Source organism: Girardinichthys multiradiatus, chromosome 18, assembly GCF_021462225.1.
Source record: "Girardinichthys multiradiatus isolate DD_20200921_A chromosome 18, DD_fGirMul_XY1, whole genome shotgun sequence".
Taxonomy (NCBI): domain Eukaryota; kingdom Metazoa; phylum Chordata; class Actinopteri; order Cyprinodontiformes; family Goodeidae; genus Girardinichthys; species Girardinichthys multiradiatus.
In genome coordinates this window covers 23,244,627-23,266,624 of record NC_061810.1, presented here as the reverse complement: position 1 = coordinate 23,266,624, position 21,998 = coordinate 23,244,627, and the positions used below count along the sequence as shown (strand labels likewise).

Genomic DNA, 21,998 nt, shown 5'->3' with positions numbered 1-21,998 from the left:
TAGAAAACAACAAGTGTTTTAATATTTCTGTGCAGCACAGAACTGATTAGGTTTCCCTTCCTTCCCCAAAGGGAAAGAAACTGCAGAACCAAGCCTTTCATAGTTTTTGTCAGGATCTGATATAAGGTACAGTGTAAATCAACACGCTGCATGAATCAGAAGAGGGAAGGAAAAAATTGATATAACCTCTTCCCAGCAGCTGCTGTGAAAAACAATGAATTTGTACTTTCCACAAGCGTAAGTTAGCAATTGCGGACAAAAACTGCACCAAACTGTAAATACTGTGTCAGAGACTGTATGAAGACCATCTGCAGTAAAACTAAGACTGTTTTAATGAGGTCTCTACCCATTAGATTTATGGGATACAAACTCTGACAACAGGAAATAATGGCTGAAAGAGACCCCATCAGGTTTTACGCATGCAATGGGTTTTAAAAATTCTCCTTCATGAGATCTGTCCTGAGAATAACATAGAAACACATGGTTACTGCTGAGTTTTGGAGATGTTGTAACTTCCTCTGCATTTTCATAACTTTTAATAACTATAATAATTGACCCTGAATATTCCACGACGAAAGAGAACTTGCTTCTCTAAAAGAATTAACTGGAAAGTATCAAATGAGCTAAGTTATCACCCTTTTAAAGATACTTTTCTAACCTTAAAATATTATTTTAACCCGCTATATCTGTCCACGTCAAGCAAGCGTGTCACATGAGCAGCGGTTAATAAGCGTTCTTTGTTGCAGAAAATAGGGTGAGAGGCAGATGAGAAGTTTAGTATAGGTTCAGATTTTGCACACAGAAATATTATCAGTCAGTCAGTCAGTTGTCCACCATAACATGCACTATACTCCTTTCTTTTCCGACTGATCGCAATATTTAAGACAAACGAAACTTCCTGCAGGAAAGTTTTAACTCTTTAACACCTTAATTGATGCACTCTGTGCTTTTTAATCTTTTTCTTATGTTTCTTATTTTTCTCATCTCCATCCTTCAACTGTTTTACTTGAAACTCTTTAAACTATTTAACTTATTTACCCTAAAACTTCCACTCTGTAAAAAACCAAACTTATCTTCCCAAATTAAAGCATATTTAACACAATTGCAGAGGGCCTTAAACCCTTCCACTCAGCGGGACTTTTTCAATCTCTCCTGGTCCGACCGCTGTGATGCCAAACCCGGTTTGACACCTAGGAATCAACCCTCCGTTGACTCCCTGGAATTCCTTTTCCTTAATCTTATTATTACAGTTTCACCATTTAAGTATCTCCATTGTCTTCCCTCACCTGCCAGTTCAGGGTCTCGGGTTCCTATCCCTGGCCACTTTGAGGCGTCCCAATCCTTCGGGGAGCCTAAATACCCCAGTCCTCATCAGGACTGAGTTTGGATTGCAAAATCCGGAACTTATTTACTTCAACACCATCACCATTTAAATATCTTCAGTGAAAAGTATGTTACAGCCTCAACATTCAAGTATCTCGGCTAAAATGTATCTTGTCTCAATCAACAAATATTTTTACGCAATATATCATTTCTTTACCGTAATCCATTATTTCAACCAACAAATATTTTACCCAAAACTGATCAAGACTGTAAATTTAAGACAAAACAGATATCTATTCCACAACACCACCTACACTATTAGCAGGCAAAAGGAGAATAAATATAGATCTCCTTACCTTTTGTTTTGGGTCGACCCTGTGGTGTTGTAGAACGACGTCCGCCTCGTAGTCAATTAATTATCCTTTAGTTAGTGCCAAATCCGGGTCACGGCACCAATTGTTGAGGTAGGAAAACTTTACTGGCCGTCAGTTAACTCTTACATTACTCCTCACGTCTCCCCGACTCTTTTATTTGGCACCCAAAGGACAATCCTCAGTCAGAGATCAGTTGTACGTTTCCACAAGTTTATTAAAACCAATCTGAATTCAGAGAGGGGACACACACTTACACTAGTACCTGGAAACGTCTGTGTGTTGTCCGTTTTGGAGGGGCCACAATACCTTTATATACCCTTTGCTGCTATGCAGTACACATACACAATCATCCTGTCTGTAAATATCTCCCCTGCAACAATATAACCTCATATCCAAATAAGGAGTACTTCTGGTTCTTATCCTGTCTGGCTCCAGCCTTGTCTCCTTCCCCATTTTATGACCTTGCCCTCTCTGTGTGCTGTTCTCCCCTGTCTTCTTCTCCCCCATCGGTGATTCCTTGTCCTTCACTAATTTATGACCTTGCACTTTCTATGCTTCACTCCCTAAGCTTGACCCCCCTATGCTTTATGTACACATGCCAGTTACACACAGAGATAGTTAATATTACACACATAAATAGTTTATATTCTACAATAGCTACAGAAAGGCTGTGGTTTAGGTGCAGCTTTCTAGGGTACATTTATGACCACATTTTAGTGGGTGTGCATGTATATATTTCAGCCTGTATGTAAAATTGATGTGTATTGATTAGAGAGAACCCCAATTAATCCACAATTGTGCATCAAAGTCTTTTATTTTAGTTTCTATTAATTTCATCAACCCTAAATGAACCCTAAATAAAATGACATTGCACTGATGCCTGATGGCTTTGTCTTGGTCATCGAAAAGAGTGCAGAATAAATGTATTTTGAAAAAAGTTGGGACACGGTCAAAGAGAATCCCATAGAGGATAATCTGTTCTGAGGGAAAGGATTCACTTCTCCTTCAGAGACTGACTGAATATATTTCAATAAGTTAAAACTTTTATTTTCAGATGAAATATGGCAGAATTTAAGGAGGTAATTATCTGCACAACATATTATTTAAAGAGTTAGAGAATTCAGATAATTTTCTTAATGCATGGAACAGGACTGAAAAGCACTGCTGAATAGATCTGCTCTTTGGCCCCTCAGGCAGTACTGCATTAAAGACAAACATGGCTCTGTAGTGGAAATGCCCACAGGGGCCCAGGAACGCTTCTGAAAATAGTTGTTAGCGAGCACAGTTCATATGGAGCACATCCCAGCTGTCACAGGGTGGGAAACGGGGTTCACATCGGACAGGTCGGCAGCGAAAATGTTAAATTCCTTTTCATCCAAATCCAGAATGGATCATGTTTGCTAATGAGCACAGGGACTAACAGGCCTGTTATCACAGCACAGTTAAAAGTGAACATCTGTTGTGATATATATGAGGTTGCAGCAGTCCATGTGGCTTGGCTAACTTTGACATCTCCATTAACAATGAATGAATGAGTCTTCCAGCAACATACAGGGGTTGGACAATGAAACTGAAACACCTGGTTTTAGACCACAATAATTTATTAGTATGGTGTAGGGCCTCCTTTTGTGGCCAATACAGCGTCAATTCGTCTTGGGAATGACATATACAAGTCCTGCACAGTGGTCAGAGGGATTTTAAGCCATTCTTCTTGCAGGATAGTGGCCAGGTCACTACGTGATACTGGTGGAGGAAAACGTTTCCTGACTCGCTCCTCCAAAACACCCCAAAGTGGCTCAATAATATTTAGATCTGGTGACTGTGCTGGCCATGGGAGATGTTCAACTTCACTTTCATGTTCATCAAATCAATCTTTCACGAGTCTTGCTGTGTGTATTGGTGCATTGTCATCCTGATACACGGCACCGCCTTCAGGATACAATGTTTGAACCATTGGAATCCTATGGTCCTCAAGAATGGTTCGGTAGTCCTTGGCAGTGACGCGCCCATCTAGCACAAGTATTGGGCCAAGGGAATGCCATGATATGGCAGCCCAAACCATCACTGATCCACCCCCATGCTTCACTCTGGGCATGCAACAGTCTGGGTGGTACGCTTCTTTGGGGCTTCTCCACACTGTAACTCTCCCAGATGTGGGGAAAACAGTAAATTAAATTCAATTCAATTCAAAGATACTTTATTGATCCCCGAGGGGAAATTAGAATTCCAGTACAACCTATCCAAACATACATCATGACACAAGACAATGGGGGACGGGTCATCGAGGCTTTGCTGCCCACTCACAGACGCTGCCCTTGCTAGATGAGAAAAGAGGCCACATTAGGTAAGTAGAGGGGAAAAAAATCATATTTCACACTTTATCCTTAGCAGGATACAGTTTGAGATTGCAAAAAACCTCAGCACAAAGAAGCAACAAATTTACAAAACAACATCATGGCGGGAACGGTGAAGGTTGTGTGAGGGGTGCATATGTTTATCTTGAGCATGTGTGTGTGTGCAAGTGAGTGTGTGCAAGTAAGTCCATGAAGCACTGTCACAGAGGCCATTGTCCTTGATGGTTCGTTGAAATGTACATCAACCGGCCACAAAGTTCTGAGCAGGTCCACAGATGTCCTCAGGGAAGGGAGGGGGCAGAGGGAGCAGAGCGTCATGTTTACATAACTTCCAGGAGAAGTTGAAGATAGCCAGCCATCAAGGCCGTGCAGGGGAGCCAGATTCAGAAAAACAATAATTATTTGGGTTAGGCTGACTCTTAATTTTCCGTCAGCCTTGAGAGTCTCACTGGTGCTTCTCAAAGGCAAATCCAAGTCCAAAGGTGGACTCATCAGAGATCAATACATATTTCACGTTGTCCACAGCGTAAGATTTGCGCTCCTTGCACCATTGAAACCGACGTTTGGCATTGGCATGAGTGACCAAAGGTTTGGCTATAGCAGCCCAGTCGTGTATATTGACCCTGTGGAGCTCCCGACAGACAGTTCTGGTGGAAACAGGAGAGTTGAGGTGCACATTTAATTCTGCCGTGATTTGGGCAGCTGTGGTTTTATGTTTTTTGGATACAATCCGGGTTAGCACCCAAGCATCCCTTTCAGACAGCTTCCTCTTGCGTCCACAGTTAATCCTGTTGGATGTGGTTCGTCCTTCTTGGTGGTATGCTGACATTATCCTGGATACCGTGGCTCTTGATACATCACAAAGACTTGCTGTCTTGGTCACAGATGCGCCAGCAAGACGTGCAACAACAATTTGTCCTTTTTTTAACTCTGGTATGTCACTCATAATGCCGTTTGCATTTCAATATTTTGAGCAAAACTGTGCTCTTACCCTGCTAACTGAACCTTCACACTCTGCTCTTACTGGCGCAATGTGCAATTAATGAAGACTGGCTACCAGGCTGGTCCAATTTAGCCATGAAACCACCCACACTAAAATGACAGGTGTTTCAGTTTCATTGTCCAACCCCTGTATATTGCAATCAACAGGGTTCTTGTTTCAGAAAGGACTCTAATGATTTAAGACTACTAAATTATAATTTGTAAAAATTTCCAATAATTCAGTAAAGATGGATTTCTGTAATCCTAAATTGTTAAACGGAGTATCAAGAAGATTGGAAATGGTTCCTCTTTTCTATTTATCTCAGTTTGTACTTCAAATGGTTTAGGTTAAATAACATACAGTAGTCAATAGTTTTTATATATATATATATATATATATATATATATATATATATATATATATATATATATATATATATATTGTTAATTAAGCTGGCTGTTCAAAGATTGCTGTATCCAAGCATATTGGTGGAAGGACAAGTTTGGTAGAAAAGGGTGCAAAAGCAAATTGAGAGGATTGTAAAGCAAAGCCCAATTAAGGCTTGCATTTTTTTGACACAAGAGAATTTTGGTTTTCATTAGCTGTAAGCCATAATCATCAAAGTTAAAGAGAATAAAAACCTGAAATCTAACACTAAACACTCTGCAAACTGAAATAAAATCACTTTTAGTCATATTCTCATTTGTTGATCTGCTTGTAATTCCAATTAGCTCTTAAAGTAGATGTAAGGATAGGCTTGTAGGTGTGTAAAATATGGCAACATGGGTAAAGGTTTTAAACCTTTGTTTTCTTAATGGTTAAAACCAATCAATTATATGCAGTCACAATACCTGTAAATGTGTCAGTGCTTATCAAAAACCTAAACTGCCGAGATTTATTTTTTTTCTGCTGGTGCTTTACCAGTATGTTAGAAAATTCATCAGGATTTTCAAACATGTGACTTTTATTTAAATCTTATGGAATTTCTCAGAGCAAGTTAAAAAGATGGCCAGAGAGTAAGAGAGCAGATAAAAGAAGAAATAGATTCAGGTGCTGAAAGTGGGAGGATAAAGAAGTAGAAGCTGAGCATGTAGAGGCTGGTGTCGCATCAACAGCAAAAGCAGTAGCGCACCATTCTGGCTCTTTCTTTCTACTTCTCATTTCCTTCCAGTCGCTCACTCTCGAGCATTCTATCTCCCATTCCCTTCTCTCTCTGGGCCTCCATCATCCTTTCATTCTTCCTAATTCCCATTTTCAATTTGTCCCTTTGCGATGCACCATTCTTGCTCTTTAAGCCTGTCATTTATTTCTCTTCTCTCACTTCCATCAATCTCTTTGTGCCTTTGTTCTCGTATAGCTTCATTATTGAAACGGGGTCCACTGGGCTCTTTTTCTGCCTAAGGCTCTTCTCAGAGTTAAAAATCACACAATAGGAATTTAGACAAAAGTGGGATTTGGATTGTAACTATTCTGTCTGTGAGTGTGTTAGCATATAAATGTGTAGTCACAAAATTTGAGAGCATGAAAGAAGAGCATTCGTCTGCATGAACAGTCAGATTTGGTCTCCTCATGAATATTTGTGCGGTGTGAATTTATTTGTGGGAGATTGGCAGCTTCCTCTGGATTCCTTGACGACGTCACAGATCTCTAACTTCTTCCTTCGGTGACTTAACTCCCATAGAAACACAAATATTATTATTGACACTGCAGCTTCCGTGCTGGGAAGTCCTGACATTAATCACAGACAGCATTTTCTTCATCCAGCTGTGGTAAACAAATTTACTGCATCACTTATGGAGGAATCTGTGCTTTACCTTAAAATTGTGAATTGTTGCTTCTGTTGCCTCACAGCCATACAGGACTGGATTCAAACCTCTGGACAGTCCCTTCCTCTGTGCCATTTGCATGTTCTCCCTCTGCATATACAGGTTTTTTTTCTGGGTATTCCAGCTTCCTCCTTCCCATCCAAAAACCTGCCATTCTAAAGTGTGTACTTGCATGGTTGTCTGTCTCCTGTGACCATGAGTTGACCTTGTGATGTAGCAGCATCTGGCCAGTTTTCATTTTGTGGAGGAGATATGTGTATTCTCTATGGACTCATGCTTCGGTAAAGCCTGCGAGTTTCCTTTTTGTGCCATGTATTTTTTGGAAATATTCTTTTTTTTCACTAAACCTGTATTAGGATCCCTTGGGACCATCTCCTGGTTTCCTACAAAAAACAGTAACAAAGACAGAATCTGTCAATAAGAAGAAATGAAAGAGTGATAAAATGCTACAGGGTTTCCACTGTAGTTAGTTACTTGTAGCAGTTGAGGTGGTTGTTTTGCCCCACGTTCATCCTTCTTTATCCTTTAAACTCAAATTTGAATTGTTGTAGTATTTACTGTAGTGCACAATTGCTGAACCTATAATGACTGAGATGATTTTATTTTAGCACAGGAAAAAAACAGAGCTGTGACAGAACGTTCTACTTTAAATTTAAAGGAGTAGTTTGTTGTTGTTTTTTTTAAAAATTCTGAGTAGTTGTACACCATTATTATCCGAAATGAAATAGTCAGCTCTGAATGACCAGTTGGAAAGGATCGAAAATATTTATTTCTTAAAGACTGGAGTTGATGGATAATAAGAGCCAGGCTAGATACAAAGTGGCCATCTTAAAACAACTCCAAGACAACAATTTAAATGCCCTGTTGTTCTCTTATTCACTACCTAAATTGCATGTTGTTTGTTATTTGGTTACTTTACAACACTTAAATATGTTTGCTGTTTGGACCTTACAACATAATTTTTAAATGCTAGTTTATGAACAATTTGAATAATTTCACTAATCCTGCACACTTTCTGAGGTCTCTCCTTTCTGTTTTTTCTTTTTGTCCTAGTCAGAGTTTCTGTAGGTCAGACGTAATGTTACTGCAATACAGGTTCAGTTAGTTAATAAAGTTGCTATAATTTTCTGACAACACACCACCTTAAATATGTATAGTTTTCCTGTTTCTAAAGATGCCATAGTTTTTCAATAAAATTAATTCTTAGAAATGTACTGCTCATGTAGAGCAGTTTGCTAGCATATTCAGCCTCTGTTTTGAAATGACTTGTTAATCATTTAGCTTTTTTCCATATGGTTCCAGTAGCTAGTTGTATGAGGAAAAAGCTTGTAGAAAAGGCTGTTTTTTTCTAGAAGTTGTAAAATCTACAGACTGTTTTAGTTGCGCTATGTGCAATTGCCTCACCTCCACTGAGAGCTGTCTGTATGTGAGCACAGTGTACAAAGCAGGTCACATGACATAGGCAGACACAAAGAAGCAGGAGTTTTTCTTTCACTGTGAACATTATTGAAAATCACTGTAAACTATAAAATGACTTTCTACAACCTGATATGCATGGCCTAAAATACAGTCCAGTAAGTCATGCACGTGAAAATAGTCACTGATTATAAAAAAGAAAAGCTGCCGTACAATGGCTTGCTAGGGGTATGGGTGACAGAATCAGACATTACTTATCCAACAGGGATCAGGAGTGACATTTACTCAGGGACTCCCATAACTGATCAACTTGAAATGCTGGGACATTAATACTTCATAGTGAAAAAGCAGACAAAAAAAAAAAAAACACATGTAAAAGTAGTAAGCATACAATTCAATGAATTGTAAACCAATATAAAACGTTGGGCTTTCACATTATGTTGCTATTGCTTCAGAAAGTCAATGTTAACAGGATTTGTTTGGAAGCAAAAAATGTTTCATATGAAAGGTTATAAGTAATAAAATATTAGCTTCAGCTAAACCTTCAACTTGTATGTTAGACCCAATCCCAACCAAATTATTTAAGGAAGTGTTCCCTCTGATTACCAGCCCCATTTCAGATATGAATAATTTATCCTTGGTAAATGGATATGTACCACAAGCTTTTAATGTAGCTGTAATTAAACCTTTACTTAAGAAATCTTCGCTTAAACGAGATGACTTGAAAAATTACAGACCTATATGCAATCTTCCATTCTTATCTAAAATTCTTGAGAAAATAGTTGCTAATCAAATGTGTGAGCATTTATACAGCAATGACCTGTTTGAAGAGTTTCACTCAGGCTTCAGAGCTCATAATCGCACTGAAACAGCTCTGCTGAAAGTCACTAATGATATTCTTATGGCCTCAGATAATGGACTTGTGTCTGTACTGGTTCTGTTAGAGCTCAGTGCTGCATTTGATACAGTCGACCACAATATTCTCTTAGAAAGGCTGGAATGTGCTGTAGGGATCAGGGGAACAGCACTAGGCTGGTTTAAATCGTATCTGTCTGACAGATTCCAGTTTGTTCATGTAAATGATAAATCATCTTTAAACTCCAGGGTTAATTGTGGAGTACCACAGGGTTCAGTACTTGGGCCAATTCTCTTTACTATATATATGCTTCCAATAAGTAAAATTATCAGGCAGCATAGAATACATTTTCACTGTTACGCTGATGATACTCAGCTTTACTTATCCATAAATCCTGATGAACCCAACCAGTTAGATAGATTACAAGCATGTCTTGAAGACATAAAAACTTGGATGACTTTAAATTTTCTGCTTCTAAATTCAGACAAGACAGAAGTTGTCGTCTTTGGACCGGAGACTTTGAAAAAGAAACTGCTTAGTCAATCACTTAACCTGGATGGCATTAAATTGACCTCTGATAATAAAGTAAAAAACCTTGGTGTTATTTTTGACCAGGACATGTCATTTAAATCCCATATTAAACAGGTTTCTAGGATTTCCTTCTTTCATCTCTGGAACATTACCAAAATTAGAAATATCCTGTCCCGGAGTGACGCTGAAAAACTAGTCCATGCATTTGTTACTTCAAGGCTGGACTATTGCAATTCGTTACTATCAGGATGTCCACAAAATGCAGTTAAAAGCCTTCAGCTGATTCAAAATGCTGCAGCAAGAGTTCTGATGAAAATTAAAAAGGGAGATCATATTTCTCCTACTTTAGCTTTCCTTCATCAGAATCAGAATCAGAATCAGAAAAGCTTTATTGCCAAGTACATTTTTGGACATACAAGGAATTTGTTTTGGCGTAGTCAGTGCAATACAGTACAAATTAAACAGTATAAACATATCTACAATATAATATAAATATATGTGCACAGTTTTCAGTGAGTGAGAGTAAATATAGAACAGTATAAGATGCAAGAGCAATACAACAGTGCAGGTGATCATTGTGCAAGTATGGCAGTGCAAGTAAAGCAGGAGTCCAAGCTGAGCGTTAATGTAACGCATAGAGTTGCAGGTTACAGGTGTCCTGTCAGCAAAAAAAGGGGGGGTGTGGGGGAAAGGGAGAGTGTCAGGGTGGTTTCCGGGCTTTGTTAACCAGGCTGGTGGCAGATGGGAAAAAACTGTTCTTGTGGCGTGAGGTTTTGGTCCGGATGGACCGCAGCCTCCTGCCAGAGGGGAGAGAGTCAAAGAGTCTGTGACCAGGGTGGGAGGAATCAACCAGAATCTTCCCTGCCCGCTTCAGGGTCCTGGAGGTGTAAAGTTCCTGGAGCGACAGTAGACTGCGGCCAATCACCTTCTCAGCAGACCGAATGACACGCTGCAGCCTGCCCTTATTCTTGGCTGTAGCAGCAGCGTACCAGATGGTGATGGAGGAGGTGAGGATGGACTCAATGATGGCTGTGTAGAAGTGCACTATCATAGTCTTTGGCAGGTTGAATTTCTTCAGCTGCCGCAGGAAGAACATCCTCTGCTGGGCTTTCTTGATGAGGGAGCTGATGTTTGGCTCCCACTTGAGATCCTGGGAGATGATGGTTCCCAGGAAGCGGAAAGATTCCACAGTGTCAATTGTGGAGTCACAGAGGGTGATGGGGGTAGGTGGGGCTGGGTTCTGCCTGAAGTCCACAACCATCTCAACCGTCTTTAGAGCGTTGAGCTCAAGGTTGTTCTGGCTGCACCAGTCCAACAGATGGTCCACCTCCCATCTGTACGCGGACTCGTCACCATCAGAGATGAGTCCGATCAGGGTGGTGTCGTCCGCAAACTTCAGAAGCTTGACAGACTGGTGACTGGAGGTGCAGCTGTTGGTGTACAGGGAGAAGAGAACACAGCCTTGGGGGGAACCGGTGCTGATGGTCAGGGAGTCAGAAACGTGCTTCCCCAGCCTCACGCGCTGCTTCCTGTCAGACAGGAAGTCAGTGATCCACCTGCAGGTGGAGTCGGGCCCACTCAGCTGGGAGAGCTTCTCCTGTAGCAGAACTGGGACAATGGTGTTGAAGGCAGAGCTGAAATCCACAAACAGGATCCTGGCATAGGTTCCTGTGGAGTCCAGGTGCCGGAGGATGAAGTGAAGGGCTAGGTTGACTGCATCATCTACAGACCTGTAGGCAAACTGCAGGGGGTCGGTGATGTCTTTTAGGTGTGAGAGCACAAGGCGCTCAAAGGACTTCATCACCACAGAGGTCAGGGCGACGGGTCTGAAGTCATTAAGCCCTGTGGTCCTTGGCTTCTTGGGAACAGGGACAATGGTGGAGGACTTGAAGCAGGCTGGCACATGACATGTCTCCAGTGAGGTGTTAAAAATGTCTGTGAAGACTGGAGACAGCTGATCAGCGCAGTGCTTCAGGCTGGCTGGTGAGACAGAATCCGGACCAGCAGCTTTCCGGGGGTTCTGTCTCCTGAAGAGTTTGTTGACGTCCCTCTCCTGGATGGAAAGAGCCGTCCTCGGCGTGGGTAGGGGGCTGGTGGGGGGGAACTTCATGGTGGGGGTTGGAGTTGCCAAGGCCCCTCTTGAGGTTGGGGAGGTGGGGGTGGTGGATTGTGGCTGCAGCTGTTGGGGGGCGTCGTGGGGGATGGTTGCAGGACTGTCCCTTTGTCTTTCAAAGCGGCAGTAGAACTCGTTCAGGTCGTTGGCGAGGCGTCGGTCGTTGATGGAGTGGGGGGTTTTTGGCTTATTGTTGGTGATTTGCTTGAGCCCTTTCCAGACAGACGCAGAGTCGTTGGCTGAGAACTGGTTTTGGAGCTTCTCAGAGTACAGTCGTTTGGCCTCTTTCACTGCCTTGCCAAACTTGTACTTTGCCTCTCTGTATATGTCTTTGTCCCCACTCCTGAAGGCCTCTTCCTTATTCCAGTCTTCACCTTCTGAGTTTGGCTGTGAACCAGGGTTTGTCGTTGTTGTAACTCACCCTGGTGCATGATGGTACACAGCTGTCCTCACAGAAGCTGATGTAGGAAGTCACAGCCTCTGTGTACTCGTCCAGACTGTTGGTAGTAGTCCTGAACACATCCCAGTCTGTACAGCCTAAACACGCCTGAAGATTCTCCACAGCCTCACTGCTCCACTTCCTTGACGTCCTCACAACAGGTTTGCAGAGCTTTAGTTTCTGCCTGTATGCAGGAATCAGGTGGACCATGATGTGGTCGGATTGGCCCAGTGCAGCACGTGGGACGGCGTGATAAGCGTCTCTGATGGTGGTGTAACAGTGATCCAGAATGTTGTCCTCTCTGGTCGGACATTTTATAAACTGTCTATATTTGGGGAGTTTGTGGGTGAGATTACCTTTGTTAAAGTCGCCAACGACAATAACTAAGGAGTCCGGGTTGGTCCACTCCACACTCAGTATCTGGTTGGCGAGCATGCGCTGTGCGACCTGCACGTTAGCTTGCGGCGGAATGTAAACACCAACCAGGATAAACGAAGCGAACTCACGGGGGGAATAGAAAGGCTTACAGTTTATGATGAAGTCTTCCAGGTCTGGAGAACAGTGCTGCTGAATCACTGTCACGTCGTTGCACCAACCACTGTTGAGGTAAAAACAGATTCCTCCACCTTTCGCTTTGGCTCCCTCTTTTCCAATGGTTATAATCAGTCTGACAGAGAGAGGTATCCCAATCATTGTGGATTTTAGTATAACAATGACCATCAGTGGGCTCTAGATGGACAAACTGTCTACTTTTGAGGCTAGGCTTAAAACTTTCCTTTTTGATAAAGCTTATAGTTAGAGTGGCTTAGGTTATCCTGAGCTATCTCTGTAGTTATGCTGCTATAGGCTTAGGCTGCTGGAGGACATAATGACCACTTTCACCCTCTTCGCTACATTCTCACACTATTCTCTAAGTCTGCATTATTTGCTGTTATTTCAGTTTTTAACTTTATTCTCCCTCTTTTCTCTTCCTAGAATCTACACCTGGCCTTACTCTGTCTACCTGTGACACCTTTCTGGAGAGGGGAATCGTCCGAGCTTCTGCTGGCAACAACTTAATGCTCACCCTCTACCGATGATCCACATGGCCCTGTCTTTCAGTGTTTAACCCTTTCTCTCTCCTAGATATAGCATTGACTGAGCTTTTACTGTGACTAACTATGTGTTCTCTTTCAGACTCTAACCTTGAAAACTGGCTCAGAGTTTATCTGTTCTTTATTTCTAGATGAAACGACTAAAGGAGCTACATCCATTAATATTTACTTTTCCATCCCATAGAAAGTACTCCTGGATCAGTGTTTCTTTGTTCTCTTTGTGTCTCTGCTCTGTTCTCTCAAACCCCCAGTCGGTCGTGGCAGATGGCCGCTCACACTGAGCCTGGTTCTGCCGGAGGTTTCTTCCTGTTAAAAGGGAGTTTTTCCTCTCCACTGTCGCTACATGCATGCTCAGTATGAGGGATTGCTGCAAAGTCAACTCCAGTGACTGTCCACTGTCGCTACATGCATGCTCAGTATGAGGGATTGCTGCAAAGTCAACACCAGTGACTGTCCACTGTCTCTACATGCTCATCCGGGAGGAGGGAATGCTGCAAGTCACTGACTGGATGCAATCTGCTGGGTTTCTTTAGACAGAAAAACGTTTTATCCAATTTGAATAAATAACTGAATCTGACTGTACTGTCAGGATTAATTGGAATGTATGTACCTGACTGTTGTGAAGTGCCTTGAGATGACGTGTTGTGAATTGACACTATATAAATAAACTGAATTTAATTTAATTTAATTTAATTTAATTGAAGTAATACACCACATAAAAACTCAGTGTTCTGAATAAATAATTACCTAATAAAAAATATTACTTCATTATGAAGGTGTATAAAATACCATTATCAAAAATCACTATAAAGTTGCTTTACATTTTGGTTGATTTAAGGAGAGATAAATCCATTTTGTAGAAATGTACAATCAAAATCTGTCTCTTATTCTTTAAAAAGAGCTCATTCAGTTATCTACTGCAGCTAAAATGCTGAGTGTAGACAAAACCTTCTCCACTCAGTCCCTCTGGCCACAGCAGTGACGGACAGGTGCACCCAGCAGAAGGACTGTGAGGACTCCAGTTCAAGCAGCCAGACAATCGCTTCATTTATCTGACATCTGACATAGATGAGCCTACTAACATGACACGGTGTGAAATGTAGAAAATAAACTCCTCCTGCATGATGTCACAAAATCTTACTTTTTAACATATTGGCTCCCTTCTTTTGGTCTTTTGCTGCAGAAATTCATAGGCATGTTTTGTGATCAAACATTTCTTACAGCTCCATGAAGGAAAAAAAATCAATTTTCACATTGTAGTGCTACGTATTTTACTTAGTTGTTTAGTTTTCATCCATCTTTACTTTGTCCTTGGTCTCTTTTAGGTGCTGAAGTATGCCCCGGAGACCAGTCCGTTCAAGCATGAGAAGAGGCAGCGGATGCGCTGGGTTATTGACGAAATTTTTCTCATGCATCATGAAATATGCGAGTGTGCATGTCCCCTGCAACCCCCTCGCTGAGACACTGATCCTGGCTTTTGTGTCTAGAACTGATGGATGAATTATTTTCCCTGTTCGCAACGGACTCTATATACCAAACAGCACCGCTGACAAACATGCAGCAGAGACGAGGGCAACGATTTGACTGATGCACTGCAGCTTGCATTGTACAAAACGACATTTGCCTCAGAAAGCAAATCACTTTCTCTGAGCACAGATCGCTATTTGCTGTAGAAAAGCACAAACCATTCCAATCAAACACGTTTCTTTTAACCTTCTCTGTTCATATGACATCTTGACATAATGTACTGTATGTTGCAGAAGTATTTACACCCTTGAAACTTTGTCACTTTCTGTCATGTTAGAACCATGAATTTCACTGCTTTTTTGGAGATTTTATAGGATAGATCCAGACAGAGTTCCATATAGTTGTGTAATGAAAGGAGAAGAATTTCAACTTTTTTACACTTAAAAAACAGAAAATTCCCATCAACTCTGATAAAATCTGACCTGCATATGAAAAGCATTCCCTCAGTATGATGTTGTCACCACCATGTGTCCCCATGGTTGTTTAGGACGATGTGAAGTGTTGTTTTTCTGTCATGACCGAAGTACCTTCTTCCAAATGTTTCCTGTGCCCCCTACAATGATTGGACAAAGTGCAAGTACTTTGTTTAATGAATGACTTTCCTCTTGTCACTCTCCATTAGGAGCCAGATTTGAGAACTAATTGTTTTCCTGGTGATAGATTATCCAGCTCCTCCAGACTTACCATGGGCCTCCTGGTATCTCTGATTATTGTTTTCCGTGCCCGCGTTGTCAGATTAGATGGATAGTCATGTCTTGGTAGGTTTCTGGTTCAACAGAGCTCCATGAGATGTTGCTCAAGATATTGTTTTATAACCTAACAATGTTTTAAACTTCCCCACATCTTTATCTGTTTGCTTTAATCCCCAGATTTCATGATTTTGTTTGTTCACAAATATTCTCTAACAAATATCTAAAGCCTTCAACAGCATCTGGATTTATGCTGAGATTTAATTATACACAAGTGGACTCTTTACTAATTTAGTGACTTCTGAAGGCAATTGGTTGCAATGGATTTTATGTAGGGATACGGTGTTAAAAAGGGATGAAGTTATTCATGCCACATCTTTTATTTCCTTCATTTTTTTCCTTCCCATTCTTATTCCCAATAATGCAGTAATTTGTATTGGAGTGTTGCATAATATCCCAATACAATACTTTGAATATTGTGGATGTAACGTGACAAAATGTGGAAAGATCCAGGAGTGTAAATACTTTTACTTAAATACATTTTTTTTCTTTAAATCTAAACAGCAAAGAGCACATCTGAAAGAAATAAAAACATGTGTGTTGAAAGTTACTTTAGGTTTTAGAGGGTTTCACTATATGCCAGACTAAATTAAGTAAAGCTACACCCAAACTACTATTTAAACTTTCTGCATTTTACTTCTATGTCTCATGTGTATGCATTTGCAGGTTTTTGTGTTTAATGACTGTTTCTACTTCAGGCAAATCCTCTGCCAGTAGGATGCTGAGCGAGCGGCAGAAGGAGGGAGGAAAAAAGGTGGCAGGAAGTTTACACCAAAATAACACATTCCTAGTTGTGAAAGTAGGCTAACTAGAATCCTTCTAGTCTGAATTTTACAAATTCTGGGCAAATACAAATACAAAAACATTAATTCCAGTCAATCCAAGGCCCACATCTGTTATATATGTGCAAAGTGTGGCTTCATTTCGCTCAAATTCAGTTCAAGTATACACTTTGACTTTGTGCATTTGTCCGCCAACACATCTCAAGACACACATTCCCTTCATCACTCACTTTCTAACATCAAAGAAGGCGTCAGATTGTGCTGCGGCATTCCTGGCATTCCGGCTGCTGAGCGGAATTCTGCTGCGGCGGATAAAACTGAACCTCGGACCCCGAACATATTACACAGGAAAGGGAGGTGGAAATTCAGGAAGAGAGACCGAGAGGAAGTTTTTAGAAAAGGTGTCTGAACAGTCAGGATGTCTATTTGTAGATTAGCAGTATTTCAGGATGAGACACTTTCTGCATGAATAAGAGTAACCCTCCTGGTGAAAATATAAGCCATACTTAAATGTGTGGGTGTGTGTGTCAGTTTCTCTCTAATAGCTCAGGAAGAGATCCTTTTGTTTTAAAAGGTGGAGGGTTACAAACAGTCTGTGAGAGTTGGCAGCAGCTACGGACATGTGAATGGTCAGCATGTGCAAGGTACATGCATGTTGGAAGATATCAAACCAGTAGCAGCAAAGCAGAAAGGCAGCAATTCAAATACCCTTAAAAGTGTGAGTAGGTGTTCATCTGTCACTTTTCTTTCAACCTTTCCAATCTCACCTTCCAAACACACAGGCTGACTTACTGGGTTTCAGAGGAAATGACATTTAACATAATACTTTACTCCTGAAGACTAAAAAAACAAAATAGCTGGACATCGAAATGGTTATTCAGCTTCACGGTAAACCAATCAATGCAGTAGTTTTACATGCATGTGTGCTGCAAGTCACGGCTGTTAAGGTTTGGGATATTTAAGACTCTAATACTGCAATAGTCAAGTTTTAGGTCACCTATACCAGGCAACACTGACGTAGAGATGTGGATTAAGTTTTTTGGCTTACCTTAAATAGATATATATTCTTCTCATAGTTAGAATGTTATAAAAAACAACTTTTGAAATGAGTATGTGTGGAAAACAAATCCCACGTTAGCTTGGATGTGGATGTGTGGGGGTGTGTAAAGTGCAGCACACAGGCCATTTGCTGTCCTCAGAATGCTTTTGTGTGTCCTGCCATTGCAATTCAAGAATTTAGCAAACTTGGCCCACAAGCACAGGGGACTGATAGAAATGGAAATTATATATAATAAAAAAAAAAAATCTTAACTTTCACAGAATTGAAATCTTCAAATGGACAATCTTAGATACAACACAAAGTGTTTTTCTTTCATTAATGTTTTTTTTTTTTGTTGCTTTTATTTAAATTTCATAGTAAATAGGACCACAAACATTCAGCGAGGGTTGCTCATTCATTAAAGTTGGCTAAACACAGCAAGCGTTTTCAGACAAAGAATGACACATATCCTGCTCTTGTTGAGAATAGATGATACATTTTTGGCTAGACCAAGACAGAAGAAAACTATTTTGCTCGCTTCATTGAAATAATGTTTTGGCCCACATGTCAAAAAGTTTGATTTCTGTTGATATAGAGAGCTGAATCTGACTATTCCTTTTTGCATATTCTCTGTAGATTGGCCAGTTCCTCATTTTTCCTCACTTATGTACTTCTGTCCTCAAGTCACCATGCAGGATTTCGATCTGGAGTCTGAGATGTCCAAGCTTGATTTTCGGTCTAGTGAACCATTTCTAAGTTGATTTGGCCACATGCTTCCAGTTGAAAGAGACATTTTTAATTTACTGTTAGATACCATTCGATTTTTTTATTTAGGAAACTAAGTTCAAGGAAACCTTGCTGCATTTTTTTAACAGGAAGCTTTGGAGATTTTTTTCTACCTTCCTCTCCATCCTCTATGTGTGTAGTAAAAAGATGTGAATGGTTCCTGGTCCATCCTAAAGCCAACTGGCTAAAAACTGGCATCTATGTCACATCTCATTTTACACAGCAGAAATGGAGTAAGGAATTATAATCAAAAAGTTTAAATAAACAAATTTGGCCTCTGTATTGATTTTAAAGGAATTGTAAGGGGTAGAATATAATTTGTGCCAAAATAATGTTTTTTAACATCGGGGTTTTTTTTCGCACCACTAAATAAATGTACTCACATTTATAGTTGTATTATTTGTTATTTTTCAGTTTGCTGCTATAATAGGCCTAATGTTAATCGTTACAAGATTTACAACACAAATGTTTTTCTTTACAAATGTGGCTGCATCTGTATATGCACTTTAATCCAAATACAGCAACTTCTCTTTGTCGTAGGTTTACATATGTTAGTTTGTTAGGCTTGCTCTCATTTTTGAGTGTTGCTTTTTGAAACGTAAAGAAAAGAACTAGGTTTGATGAAAGGGATCAAACATTTTCCAGTTACATTTTACCAGATTGCCTCAAATCATTTATGCAAGTTTTTGCTTTTAACACTAGACCAAAAAAAGAAGACGGATTAGGGTAAATTAGTGTAAAAATATAATTGGTACCTATGAATTTTATTGACGACATTTAAAAGATCATTTTACAAAACCGAAAGGATAAATTAATGCAATCAACTGCAAATGTATGCATTGTAAAAAACACGTGAGTGGATGTGTGTGTGCATCCTGTGTCTGCCACTTTGTTGGTGTTATCAGCACATTCCTTTGTTAGCTCCAATGTGACGCTTTTCTTCTAACACACAGAGGTTTGGTTTTCTCACACAGTTCCTTATAAAAGCATCACATAATAATGTGGTTCACTTATAACAAGTAAGGGTATCAAAACCACACAGTTTCACTTTTTAAACAGATTTTATCCAATGTTCATGCTTTTACTTCTGTGCATTCAGATGGCTGTGTTGTTGTCAACTCAGAGAAAGTTCCTGATGTCAGATTAGCAAAGAAAGTCAACCTGCTTTGCTGCATTGTGAAAAAAAAATATTAATGACCAAACTCACCTGAATAATTTATTGTTTCTTACTGTACTGTTTTGCTAAAATATCAGCTGGTGCGTTTTGATAAATAAAATATTTGAAGCATCACTGTGTCCGGTTCTCTGTCGTTTTATCTCTCCAAATGCTGTTTTTGCGGTCTTGTGTTTTCAGCAGGTTTATGAGAAAACGTTGACTTTGTGCTTTAGGGGAAACCTCACAAGCAGACAAAGTGAAGGGCAGAGACATTGGAGAAGCATAAACATGAGCACTGGGAGAAAGTGAAAAAGAAAGAAAGATGTAGTGCAACAGATGCAACACAATGACGCTGAGACTGTTATGCTGCTTATGTGTCAAAGAGATTCTCACACAGTGCAGAAAGAGCACAAAGGTCACCATGGTTATCCAAAAACGTGCTTTTAAGTGTAATCTACCAGCATCAGGCTCAGGAGAGGTGGGATAATGAAGAGGTTGTGCTTTATTTGATCTGATCCAGGGAGTTTATTGCAAGAACTGTGACTAATCTAAACATGTGACCACTCCAGCCATATAGATCAGGGTTCAGATAACAAGACTAGAAAGACTTATTTATTTATCACCTATAGTATGTTGATGTTTCAGAGCAGTGTTAGCAATTAATTAATAGGAGCAAGGAGTGTGTTACAGAAGCACAACACTGGTGTTAGACGAGCACAAAGAAGTACTAAAAAAACAGAAGCTTGAAGGATTTTACTTCTGTGTACATTGGTTTATCCTTGATAAATCCAGCGTCCCATGTCCTGTAGATTTCGGACTTTGAGAGATCCAGTAATGCACACCCAAGTAATACATTTAACAGAAATTTGGGGAGCAATTATGTGTCCACTTTTTTGTGTGAAAATATTGTTAGTTATTATTCATTTGATAAATTAATTATAGGTGTATGCCATCATAGAGACAGAGGGGCAAATATGCAAAGCTATTTGCTAACACTAAATGAGGACAAGCAACGGTTTCAGAATTAATTTTATATTCAAACTTCACTCTAAGGAAGATGTACGCCTCTAATAAAGCTGCAGAACAAACAGCTTTGTCAGTTTCCTGACATCTAAATGACTTTTTATGTATGTATTTAGGAGAAAATGACCTCATATTTCTGCATCTTTATGTCAATTACAAACAGATAGATTTGAATTCTAAAACAGCTAAGCTTTCTTTGCCAAGCAGACTGAAAGAGAAAACAGGGAGGTTACAGAAATACATTGAAACCTCTCTTTTACTGGTGGAAGAGTAATATTTTAGCAAATTATATTTCCCATCAAATTGTCTAACATATGTTTAACATGTGATTGCTTCATTTAAAACGTGATAATATAAACATTTTTATGAAAGATTCAAAGAGATTTTTGCTTTACATGCAGAGGTTAATAAATTAACTCTGGAAAGAAGACATCCACATTATGCAATGTGTGTGACTGTGGAGACTGTCCTGCCCGTGTTGCACTGAGGGCAAGACAAATCCAAGGGTGCTGGCAGGGGATTGAGGAAGTAAAAAGGCGGAAGTTGGCAAGTGCATGGTCATAAACCCAAGATAGTCCCTTTTTTTTAAATGTTATGTTAAAATTACAGGATGCGTTTATGATCAAGAACGCACAGTTGTCTGTTTTGATCTGACAGTATATGACAACTTTTTACAGTGCATATTTATGTGGACACCATTTAATCAGTTTACAATCTGATACCATCTATCCATCCATTCATCTATCCATTGTCTATACCTGCTTTTCCGTGCAAGGTGGTGGAGGAGCTGGTGCCTATCTCCAGTGTTCATTGGACGAGAGGCGAGATACACCCTAGAGTGGTCACCCGTCCATTACAGGGCAACACTTAGACACACACAGGACAAACAACCATGCATACACCCATTCACATCTAAGGGAATTTAGAGAGACCAGTCAAACAGTCATGTTTTTGACTGTGGGAGGAAGCCGGAGTACCTGGGGAAAACCAACACAGGGAGATGAGGCCAGCTCCATGCAGGTATATGAACCCAGAACCATCTTGCAAGACAACAGCGCAACCAACTGCTCCACCCTGCAGCCCGCACAGTCTGATGCATTTTTTAAAATCAAAAGTTATTTATCTTCAGATGAATGAGGTAAATCTGGATTAAAATGTCCACATCGCTGAGCAGCTCTGTTTGGACATATTTTCCGCTATCTCTATGATCACTTCTACACCTGATGGGTTTCTGGCTGTGAAGAGAACAATTCTGACCTGACATAATGAAAAGACTAAATTGCTTGCATCTGCTGGACTTGGTGGCTGTGTTTGCATCTCCATTTATGTAATGTAACCTGCATTTGTAATCCCATGTGGAAATAAAGCAGAAAGTGCATGCTGTTGGACCACTTGTTTGCTGAGTATTGGATTATCTGCACGTTGTTGGACGTCACTGTGCCCCTCCAATGGCATCGGCCATTTTGTACCCAGGACAGCCCGCTCCTACATATCCCATCGAGCATTGCGACTGATATGACTGGGCGTCCCAAGTCTGACGTCACAGGACACTATATAGGAAGGCGCTCATGTTTGAAAACTTGCCTTCTGCTAGAAAACCGGTCTAGTGACTGAAGCGCACCACTTTA

At 40.3% G+C, this 21,998-nt stretch overlaps 1 protein-coding gene across 1 annotated transcript in view; it reads left to right on the top strand.

The window, feature by feature from the left end:
* pdgfd (platelet derived growth factor d) overlaps window positions 1–19,482 on the top strand; it is a 99,393-nt gene extending 79,911 nt beyond the window's left edge. The window contains exon 7 of the mRNA XM_047390669.1: window positions 14,634–19,482. Coding sequence (XP_047246625.1) covers window positions 14,634–14,768 — 135 coding nt within the window. The 3' untranslated portion in view covers window positions 14,769–19,482. The remainder of the gene's footprint in view (window positions 1–14,633) is intronic.
* The last annotated feature ends 2,516 nt before the right edge of the window (window positions 19,483–21,998 follow it).